Raw genomic sequence first — 12,301 nt, forward strand, 5'->3', positions numbered from 1 at the left:
GATTCCACCAAAAGCTGGCATATCCCAAATACATTTACTCAAACAAAGCTTGTTTGCATGCATGAGTAATGCACCCATCTACATGTACCTCGACATAAAATAGCGCAACTTACAAAGGCATGTGTTAATTCTTTCATATGCTCCATAGAACATCTTTCCAATCACACACATAATAAGTGCTCTCCCAATATTGAATGTTATCATGTCCAAATCGGGCTCTTATTCTTAGGCTCCCCCTTTATCTCAAGAATTTCATTTATTCTTGCAGAAGTCCTTTCTTTCTTATTATCATAGTATATGCTGCTAGGCAGACTGTTTTTATTTCATTTGACTTGGCCATGACATTCAGCCTGCTTGGATTTCCACATTCTCTCTGTTCTCTGGATTCTGACATGGATGATGCATCTTTAGAATCAATTTATTATGATATTGTTAAGATTCACAAAATGAGTTTTATAGTACACAATGTGTAAAGTCCTGGAAAGGACTAAGAGAAAGTGGATAGAGGTAGATTTAAAATGGAGAGGAGAGAAAGTGGAGGTTAGAAAGTAGAGTATCTTGGAAGTGAATGTCGTCTTTAAAAGGACTGTAAACCAGAAAGAGTAGAGAAGCTTCAGGCAGCCTTCTCTCATCTCTTCAACTCAAACTAGCTATATTATATCCACTCAAGTCTCTCTCCCCTCTTCAACTCAAACTAGCTATCTTATATCTACTCAAGCCTCTCTTACCTCTTCAACTCAAACTAGCTATCTTATATCTTCTCAAGCCACTCTCCCCTCTTCAACTCAAACTAGCTATCTTATATCCACTCAAGCCTCTCTCCCCTCTTCAACTCAAACTAGCTATCTTATATCTACTCAAGCCTCTCTTACCTCTTCAACTCAAACTAGCTATATTATATCCACTCAAGCCTCTCTCCCCTCTTCAACTCAAACTAGCTACATGTATCTTATATCTACTCAAGCCTCTCTTACCTCTTCAACTCAAACTAGCTATCTTATATCTACTCAAGTCTCATTTCTTCAATTCAAACTAGCTATCTTATATCTACTCAAGCCTCTCTTCGTCTTCAACTCAAACTAGCTATCTTATATCTACTCAAGCCTCTCTTACCTCTTCAACTCAAACTAGCTATATTATATCCACTCAAGCCTCTCTCCCCTCTTCAACTCAAACTAGCTATCTTATATCTACTCAAGCCTCTCTTACCTCTTCAACTCAAACTAGCTATCTTATATCTACTCAAGTCTCATTTCTTCAATTCAAACTAGCTATCTTATATCTACTCAAGCCTCTCTCACCTTGTCATTCAAACTAGCTATCTTATATCTACTCAAGCCTCTCTCCCGTCTTCAACTCAAACCAGCTATCTTATATCTACTCAAGTCTCATTTCTTCAATTCAAACTAGCTATCTTATATCTACTCAAGCCTCTCTCACCTTGTCATTCAAACTAGCTATCTTATATCTACTCAAGCCTCTCTCACCTTGTCATTCAAACTAGCTATCTTATATCTACTCAAGCCTCTCTCCCGTCTTCAACTCAAACCAGCTATCTTATATCTACTCAAGTCTCATTTCTTCAATTCAAACTAGCTATCTTATATCTACTCAAGCCTCTCTCACCTTGTCATTCAAACCAGCTATCTTATATCTACTCAAGTCTCATTTCTTCAATTCAAACTAGCTATCTTATATCTACTCAAGCCTCTCTCCCGTCTTCAACTCAAACCAGCTATCTTATATCTACTCAAGTGTCATTTCTTCAATTCAAACTAGCTATCTTATATCTACTCCAGCCTCTCTCCCCTCTTCAATTCAAACTAGCTATCTTATATCTACTCAAGTCTCATTTCTTCAATTCAAACTAGCTATCTTATATCTACTCCAGCCTCTCTCCCCTCTTCAACTCAAACCAGCTATCTTATATCTACTCAAGTGTCATTTCTTCAATTCAAACTAGCTATCTTATATCTACTCAAGTCTCTCTCACCTCTTCAATTCAGACTAGCTATCTTATATCTACTCAAGTCTCTCTCACCTCTTCAACTTAAACTAGCTATCATATATTTACTCAAGCCTCTCTTTAGCTCTTCAACTCAAACTAGCTATCTTATATCTACTTAAGCCTCTCTCATCTCTTCAACTCAAACTAGCTATCATATATTTTCTCAAGCCTTTCATCTCTTCAGTTCAAAGTAGCTACCTTACACATGTATCTACTCAAGCTTCTCTCACCTCATCAATTCAAGCCAGCCTTCTACTCTTTTCTACACTTGATGGTTTACAACTACAGTCCTTTAAGGACTACACTCATTTATGAAATATGCTCTACTTTCTAACCTCCACTTTCTCTCCTCTCCATTTTAAATCTACCTCTTTCCACTTTCTCTTAGTCCTTTCCAGGATTTAACACATTGTGTACCACCCCCCCCCCCCTGTCATGCTAGTATGGTCTCCCATCAAAATAAGACATCTTGTCATTGATGATACCAAACACAGAAACTATGATAAATATGCCTGGATGGGAGACGTTTCGTACATGTAGGTGAAATTTCCACCTTGGCTGGGGGTAAAACATTCACGGCTATCCTGGCGAGAGTTTAAAGTTTATTCGTTCATTTACCAATTATAGGAACATTTCTTTCACCTAAAAAGTCCTTCAATTGTGAAACTTAATTTTCAGAAACTGGTCCTTATGACGATCCATTTCGCTTGTGTAGAAGGGGTACCAATATCATGAATTTCACAAGTTTGGGAATAACAATTTAAATGCGTTTTGCTTGTCAGAAGCATCATCAGTGATATGAATGCAGAAAATAATTTTTATTTTTTTAGGTTCTTGTAAATGTACAGTTATATTGGAGGTTGGTTTGGTTTAAAAACTCTTATTTCGACAGCTGGCTAAGAGAAAGAATTCATGGAGGCTACTCTGAGGTACATGTAGAGTAATGATGATGGGTGCATGGTGCATGTATGCATGATTTTTTTTTAAATTACATGTATTTAATGAGGATTTGCCAGATATGGATAAAACTAGCATAATGGGTAGATCATGACAATAATAAAATCAGGAAATCATGATCTTTCTGTTTTTATGCCCCCGCAGACGAAGTCCGGAGGGGGCATTAAGCGTTGCCCCTGTCCGTCCTTCCGTCCGTCCCCCCACTTGGATTCCGCGCAACAACTCGAAAAATATTTGATGAATTTTAAAAAATTTTGGTAGGTAGGAACATGTAGATGACACCAAAATACAGGCTAAGTTTGAATTCGGAGTCCGCAGGTCAAAGGTCACAGCTCATGATAACTTATGAAATATTCAACGGATTTTATAAAATTTAGGTGTGTAGGTAGATGACACCAAAGTAAATGCTAAGTTTGAATTCAGAGTCCGCAGGTCAAAGGTCACAGCTCATTATATATGCAAGTTGGTTTCTGCATGGTAACTTTAGAAATATTCACCAGATATTAAAAATGTTTGGTGTCTGGGTAGATGACACCAAAATACAATCAGGTCACATTAAATGACCCGACTGTCATATCTTCTGTCAGAGATTATTATGGAAAGGGTGAGTCTTTAGGTCATAGGTTTAATTTTGTTTGTTATATATATGCTTATTGGTTTCTTCACGATATTAAGTTCAATCATTTTGAATGAATTTCTGATCGCGTTTAGTGAGTGCATCTGTGTCCTTTGGATATGTCAAATTTCTAGTTAGGTAAAGGTTACATGACATTTTTGTTGCTATGGTCTTTCAAACAACAAAATCCTTTGATGCTTCCATTGCTAACTTTGTGGGTTCATGATTTACAGTAGTTTTGCAGTGGTATTTTAGTTTGATATTTGCTTGGTTGTTATTTTTTGGGGGGGCATGGGATATTTTTCTTATTCATTGATCCTGTATCCAACTTCCCTTTACAGTGGCTCATGGGATATGCTGGAGAGCCCGCCCTCACCTGTTACCAAGCACGATTTGTTTCCTCGGTTTGTACCGTGGCAAAATCCTTCCATTTTTTTTTTGTGTTCATTGTTTAAAATCATGCTTTTTACATTGCTAAAGTCTTGTCAGATCTATATCCCTTAAAGTTTGTATTATTAATGAGGACTGTGAATTGCTTCAAGAAAAACACAGCAAAAGAATAAAAGCTTTGAATGTTTTGAGATGCTGATGACTGTAGTACAGAAAAAAGCCTTGGCTTGGCATTAAGAAACTTCACTTTATAAAAGGGAAGATCACCCTGGTTATCAGTTTTTTATAAAAGCACAAAAATAAGAGAAAAATATTGTTCAAGATTTGATTGAAATCACTTAAAATATAACATGAAATTTAATTTTTCAATTTTGTGTTGTCACAGTAGCTCCTCCATATGTCATATGGCATAAAATCCCCAAATTTCCATTAAAAAAAAAGTGAAAGTGGTTTATTTGTTGGATGGATCAGACACATCATTTTATACCCCCTTTTATAAGAAAATTATTTGTATTCATTAATAAAATGAAATTTATGGGATAATGTATATACATGTAATATTATCTTTATAGAGTGGGTAAGTGATCAATCAAAAACATGTATCTTGATCTGCATTATTTGCCTGTATAATATGAGAGCCTATTGAATAAAGTACTGAAATCTGATGAATAGGCTACTTTACAAAACTTAATTTTTAATACGTTACCGTATTTAACTGTCTAATGCGCATGTGCAAATAAAACAACACGCACAATAATCAATGCTATGTAAAGAGCGACAATAGAGTGAAGTGGTACTATATGACGTAATATAGGTTGCACTTCTATGATCAAACTGATGTTATGAAGTGAGGCCATATCGACTTATTGTTATAAGTGACACAATTTTCTTAATCAATATATTGGAGGAATAATTATATTAGATGGCTTTATTTCATGGAATGCCAGAAATATTCCACTAGTTAAGACCAATATTGCACTCATATGCGATTTATGCAATATTGGCCCTATTTCTTGGAATATTTCTGGTATCCCATTCCGAGCAATCTAGTATGATATAAATACATCATAAATGGAGAAGCTTGCTGGCATATGACATCACACATGTTATACTTTGAAAATTCATAACTCTACATGTATATATTTTTTCTCTAATTTCCCTGCTTTTATGAAATCCAACTTATTTTCAGGGTAATTTTCTCCTTTAAACCATGGACTAATTCTGTATTTTGATTATGAGAAACCAAACATGACCATCATTTTGTGATCTGTAGATGCATGTACTCTCTAGCTTTTGCAAAAGGTCTGTTGATAATGAATGTTTTCACAACTATTCTGATAGGAATCAGTGAATGTATAAGTATCTACAATTGGCCGCCAGTATCCATAACACATCAGGCCATGGTTTGATTCAAAACCAATATTTCTAGGGATGTTTGTTTTGATAGTTTTATCAGTTCATTTTTAAAGAAAGATTTCTCTAGCAAAAAGGGGCAAATTTATTTTTGTCAATAATTAGATACAGTATATCTACCTGTCTTAATAGTTGATTCTTTACCTTAGCTGATCAAATTTATATACGAAAATTCTTTGTGCGCATGCCCAAAGTGTCTCTGGTCGCATGCATTACCAACACACTTCTTCTTTTATCACTTTAATGATTCAGTTTAGACATGGTTCTGAAGTACACACCCCAAAATTACATCTAGTGCAATATTTAAGTAACCACTTTCCATCGGCGTGATGTTGGGCATCTTTGTGTACAGCGTCTGCTAGCACTTGACACTAGTACAAGCGAGATCTCAGACTTGCATAAACCTCTGTGAGTCTGGGTGTTCCGCTTCGAGCATTGGCTAGTGCTTCATGCTTTTGGACTTGAATTAGTAATAAATAATTCTCTCTAGATTAGGCTTAAAAGTTTGGGTTTAGAAGCTCAAGGTGTCTTGATACTAGAATATCACTTATATTTTCCCTTGCCATCTATTGCTCATTGCCAGCATTATTGAATAAATAAGCATATTTGCATAATTAGGTTACTTAATTTGCTTTTCTGCACATTTATTATTAATTGCTAATTACACCTAATTTTCACCCTTGTATAAATATGTCCCTTTTTTCAAGCTTGCATAATTAGCTTACCTAATTTTTATGTTATAGTTTAATTATTAGCAACCTAATTTGCTTTTTTTTTGGTATAATTAGGTCTTATTTGCATTTTTTGCATAATGAGTTCTTCTTATTTGCAATTTTGCATAATAATGAGCCCCCCCCAAAAAAAAAAAAAATTGCTTGTCTGCATGATTGGGTCTGCTAATTGACTTTTTTGCATTTATAATGTCAATTTCTAATTTGCAAAAAAGAACAAAAAAATAAAAGATTGGACATATGCGTCTCTTATTGTATAGGTCACTTACAGGCTTTATTTGTTCTTGTACATATATTAAAGCTTAAACCTTTAGCAGTGTTTGAAAGCAAATGAAAATTCAGATTTCATTGTTCAAAATAGAAATCTGAAACAGAAATACTCAGAAATTTAATTTTTCCCGATTAATCGTAGGCCCAGCAGCCACTGTGCAGATTGACGTTGCTCTATCTCTTAAGGTATTGTAAGCCAAACAGCGCCACAACTCTCTGGAGGCGGCAGTCATTCTTTACTCTTCAGGCCGGACTGAAGCCCAGGCCCCTGACTTTGGTTAGCAACCAGGGGATAGATTGCCTTGCATCCTGATTGGTACTCTCCACCAACCTCTCGGGGCTGGGCTTAGACAGTTTAGCCAAACTCTCAAAAGATGATCTACTGGAAATTTTCTCATCCTTGTTTAAAAAAAACAACCTCATACATTCTTATCCTACCCGCCAAAGGGACTCATTTCACCTTTCACATACTCGTACGTTATTTGCTCAAAGAACAATTGTATTTGAATGACCAAGGTTTTGGAATCATCCTCCAAACGAAATAACTAGCTGTTTATCCTTGTTTAAATGTAAACTGAAATCATTTCTTTTGTCCAGTTATGGACCCTGGTAATGTATTTGCTTTGTACCTTTTTAGAAATTGTTTTCCTTTTGTTTTCTTGCATAAATATGATTCCTACCCCTATTGTTTTGATAAGTTGATTTCTTTTGTGTGTATAAAAATGTGTTTAAAGTGGCTATAATCATTACCGCACAGCAAATATATTTAGAAAGCTCACTTGCTTACGGCAATAATTTTACATTTATGTCCTGTTGTCTAAAAATATAGACTTGTGACCAGTAGGTATTTTCACATTATAGTTATGCATGTTTTAGTGTTAAAGCCTTATATTTTTTATGTGAAATACTTCCAGCTAAAAAAAAATTGGCCCTAGTTTTCGACAATGGTGTACTACAAACCATGGCCATGTCCGAGGGACTATGATTTTGTTATCTAAGTTTTCAATCCCTAACTGCAATTAATTGTACAATATCTTATAACATGCATTACATGTACAGATAAAGGCAAAAGGGTTATATTTTGAGGCAGTTAACCCTTTTAGGGTCATGCAAAAGATGATTTGAGTTGTTTTCATATGCAACTTTGCACAAAAATCTTTCTAATGTTAGATTGGAAGTAGTTCATTGCTACATGTTCAGTCATATAAGTGACATGGTTTGTTGCATGTTATTGTGAACACTTTCATCAAACCTCTCAAGACTGCCCCAAAAACATTAGCTATAGTCAGACCCAAAGTAAAAGTATATTGATGGTTCTAAGCAAGCAAGCAATCCTCTTACCGGGCATGTATCTCTGTGTTAGAACCAGGGAATTGTATTGTTAAGCAACCATTGTCATCCTTACAAGTGCATCTACATCTAAGATAAATCAGCTATTCAAAACTTTTTATGCCCCCGCAGACGAAGTCCGGAGGGGGCATTAACCCTAAGAAGACTGGGGGAGGGGGCTGATTCAGCCCCCCCCCCCCTCGTCATTTTTCGCGATAAATCCGCCGCGTGAAATTTTTTGACCGTGTCACTCACTGACTTTTTAATTTCAATTCTCGCGCAACTTTTGAGACCGGGTATGCGGTTCCGAAATTACAAAACATTTCGTAAGTGCATGCAGACCAAAAATTGATCAAAAATGTGAATTTGTGTACAAATCCAATGCAAATAGTTTTTTTTATCCAAAATTCATAAAATGTATCATATTTTTCCTTTTACTGCTTAAAATCAATTAATTTTATCTTGTTTATGGTCGAAATAAAATCTCTGACAATTTCCATTGAAAAAAACAATAAAAAACAAAAAGTCGAAAAACAAAGAAATACATAAGAAATTTAGAAAACAATAAAATACATGTACATTAAAAAATTAGCATTTTAGGGGCATTATTTTGTTAATTTGAGCAAACTTATGATTTTACGCATAAATTAACATAATTAATGAGCGATGAGATTTTTCGCAGAATTTGATATTATACATGTAGTTTTGTAGATGCCATGGGTAACGCGCGTGCCAATTTTCGTCGCGATCGATGGCCGAGTTCTTAGGCGTCGAAATAGCCAAGTCTATTTAGGGTTAAGCGCTGCCTGTCCGTCCCCCCCACTTGGTTTCCGAGCAATAACTCGAAAAATATTCAATGGATTTACAAAATTTTTGGTTTGTAGGTAGATGACCCCAAGTTCGAATTCGGAGTCCGCAGGTCAAAGGTCACAGCTCATTAAATATGCGAGTTGGTTTCCGCGCAATAACTCGAAAAAATTTTAATGGATTTTAAACATTTTAGTGTGTAGGTAGATGATACCAAAATACAGACTTAGTTCAAATTTGGAGTCCGCAGGTCAAAGGTCACAGCTCATTATATATGCGATTTGGTTCAAAGGTCTAAATTTGTTCATTATATATATGCATATTGGTTTCTGCATGATCTTAAGTTCAATCATATTGAATGAGTTTCTGATCGTGTTAGGATTTCTAGTTTAGAATGAGAGTTTAATTGATATTACAGGTTGTGATTTCACTATTTTGTTCTCTTAACATTCTAAACAGGCAATTAATGGCTGAGAGCAGGCAGACTGCATAACAAACCTTATCCTTAGAGGTTTAATTAATTAGTTCTCATACGGCTATGATAAAGTAAGGAAAAGAAATGATACAGGGGGTGGGGTGTTTAGAGAAAGAGATATTGCAGCAGCCGGGAACAATAAACAGATCCTGGTGCATCAATTCATTACACAATATGATATTAGCCTTGTTTACATGTGGGTTCCTAGTCGTAGTAAAATTCTAATGTGCATTGATTCAAATTCTGAAGATATATCTTATCACAACCCAGAGTAGGCTCTTTTGGTCAGAGTAAGGGTCGGAAGAACCCCAGTTGGAGTTAGGTCTGAGGAAAGGTCAGAGTAGTGCCCGTCTTGACAGAGTTAATCTGACCTTCCTCCGACCAAGATACTCCTGGTTATTTACAGGAGTACAGTATATCTTGTTATTAGGACTAACTGATTGGCGTCAATTGCATGTGTGGACATAGCTTGGAGTGTCTGTGACCTTGCGACTTTACGTAAAACTTCCAGGGTCAAATTGTCATGTTGACATTTTGCTTTATACATGTGTCCAGTGTAGTTCAAAGTAGAAAACTTGGTTGTGTAATACTAATAAGGTAATGAAGAAGAAAATTGGTGATGGAAAGGTTCATCTGATCCCCTGCGATGGCCCCTGTGAGCTTGTGGTGATATCTTTGGAACTTTAATACATTCTCAATGTAATTTTACTCGAACTAGGAACACATGGAAGAAGGTTATAGGAACGTACATGTAGGTCTATACAGGCACTAGTCTGACCTTTCTGCCAACATTACTCAACTTGGCTTACTCCAACCAAAACACCATAAGAGGCTATTGCGTTTGAGCAAAAAACATTTTTCAACCACAACCAAAATACCACTAATCCAGGCTGTAATCAACCATCATTCTCCAACTTAGAGTATATACTGTCATTCCTACACAACCCATAGCTTTTTGTATAATTTAAACCACTATGGATAAGGTTGGTATACATTTGGTGGCATAGCGCTGAGACATACATAAATCATTCCATCCAGAGTAATTTGTAATGGTATGGTTATACATTCTTAATGAATGACCTACTACTTTGCTTATTTAATTCTGGCCATTCCTATCTGACCTGAAGGATTGCAATTATGATTGAACTAACAGTTGATTTAGTGATATTGATTTTGAATCCTAAATCTCTTTGTCTTTTTTGGTTTGATGATCAGTTCTAGTAAGCGGTCTGAGAGCTCACTGGAAGAAGAAGATCAGGTATCAGTTATCAAGAGATTAACAAGACAAGTTAGATCACTCAAGCAAAAGATTAAACAGTATGAAGAAGAATTTGAACGCCAGTATCATGCAAAGGTCAGTAACTTCTTTATAAACAATAGTTATATTCACATCATTTTGCTTACTATGATGCACTGTGTAAACCCAGTCAAAGGTAGCAGTCTGTATGTTTAATTGAATATGAAATCACATTTATGGTTTACGCTCTATCCATGAGCCATACAGGGCTCCACCAATCATAGTTATGAGTCCTATGGAGACAATAATCAACTAAATAGAGTTATTTTCCCAATACCGGTATGCCTTGGTATGTGTAGTACCAAGTGGTCATCTAAACATAGATTCTGTGATTTAATCATTGACTCTTGCATGAAATAGAAAGTTAAATTGTTAATATGTGATGTGTGGACAATCAGCATAGTTTAAAGGAGAATGAAACCCTTGAAACCAGCTGAATCCATATCAAAGAGAAAAATCAAAGAAACATATTGTTGAAAGTTTGAGGAAGATTGAATGAATAATAAGAAAGTTATGAGCATTTGAATATTGAGATCACTAATGCCATGTAGATCCTCCCGTTGGCAATGCGACCAAGATCTGTGATGTCACACACGTACAACTCCCTCATTACTTCAGTACTTATTTCACTTATATTCTCACTTTTATAGAGTCTATCACAAGGTGAGGTGTTCTCTTTATGAGAGGACAAGTACAGAGGTTTCACAACATTATATCATTGATGAATCGTTTGTCATATGATTAGAATGAGCAAAGAGAGATGTTTTGGGGTATATTTTCAGTGTCCAAAAGGGGAGTGTTGTTCATCTGTGACATCTTGGTCGCATTGCCAATGGGAGGATCTCCATAGCATTAGTGATCTCGACATTCAAATGCTCATAACTCTTCTATTGCTAGTCCTATTTTACTCAAACTTTTGTTGATCTTATTCTTTGATTTTTCTGCTTTCACAAAAGCTAACCTGCTCCAAGAGTTTCATTCTCCTTTAAGGGATGAGATCTGATGATTAGCCACTGTAATTACTAATGCTATAGATGCATCATTTATTTGGATTTTAAGATATTTAGTTATGGAGAGGTTTATTTATTGATTGGTAAGCAATTTGGGCAGTAAGGGGTAAAAGCATGAGTGGTTTTTGGTATTGCCAAAAGGGACCTGGAAGAATTATTTATCTGCGGAACTCATGGTGTGGAACTGTGGAGGTTTTGATAAAGTAATCTTCTACAGTCCTCATTTTTTAGCTTTCACCAGATTTTTTTGAGAAATTGAAAACTATATATTTTTGGAAAGGTTATAGTATAAGGATTCAGAATAACAATGTTTCTATTTGCACCGTGACCTATATAGCCGCCATCTAAGATTTTTCGAAATGGCCGCCAAAAACAGGGTTTTCGACAATATCTTGCCTTCTTGAGTAATCTAAAATCATGATTTTGACACTGAAACCACCTTTTTATGAGGTCAAGGAATCTATTGGTATCAAAATAACTTTATTCAAGAAAGAAAATCATTTTCATGATATTTTCTGTCTTTTTCTACGTATTTCCAGATTACAATTCACATTTAAGTCCAAATTTGGTATTCCAAATTCAGCAACCTGAACATACCTTGCAGTAAGGGAAATGATAAACCAGTGCGTCATACATGCTTTTACTAATCATATAGCATGTGTTTCAGGTTACGTGATAAAGGTCAGAGGTCACATAGGGTCACAGAATATTGACCATGTTGGGGTATCATCTTGAAAGCTTAAACGAGCTTAAGTTTTGAAAGATCATAGCTTTGAGAGGGTATGGGTAATAAAATATCTCAGACCATTTTGCATGAGTTTCAAGTCACATGATCAAGTCAGAGGTCATTTAGGGTTTTGCACTTTTACCATGCTTGTGATTTCACTTCTCAAAACTTAACCATGCTAAGATTTGATTTTTCAAGCTAGGCCTCATTTAGCAAGCCCCTATTCTTAGAAAAATTCATATAATGGCCATCAAGTTTCAGAAAAATGGAT

The 12,301-nt window shown here is 35.6% G+C and overlaps 1 protein-coding gene across 1 annotated transcript in view; it reads left to right on the forward strand.

The window, feature by feature from the left end:
• The window catches only part of LOC129281728 (protein FAM13A-like), an 88,489-nt gene that overhangs the window by 62,306 nt on the left and 13,882 nt on the right, over positions 1 to 12,301 (forward strand). The window contains exons 13-14 of the mRNA XM_064113399.1: positions 3,923 to 3,985; positions 10,212 to 10,350. Of these exons, the coding sequence (XP_063969469.1) occupies positions 3,923 to 3,985; positions 10,212 to 10,350 (202 nt within the window). The remainder of the gene's footprint in view (positions 1 to 3,922; positions 3,986 to 10,211; positions 10,351 to 12,301) is intronic.

This window comes from Lytechinus pictus, chromosome 18, assembly GCF_037042905.1.
Source record: "Lytechinus pictus isolate F3 Inbred chromosome 18, Lp3.0, whole genome shotgun sequence".
Classification (NCBI taxonomy): domain Eukaryota; kingdom Metazoa; phylum Echinodermata; class Echinoidea; order Temnopleuroida; family Toxopneustidae; genus Lytechinus; species Lytechinus pictus.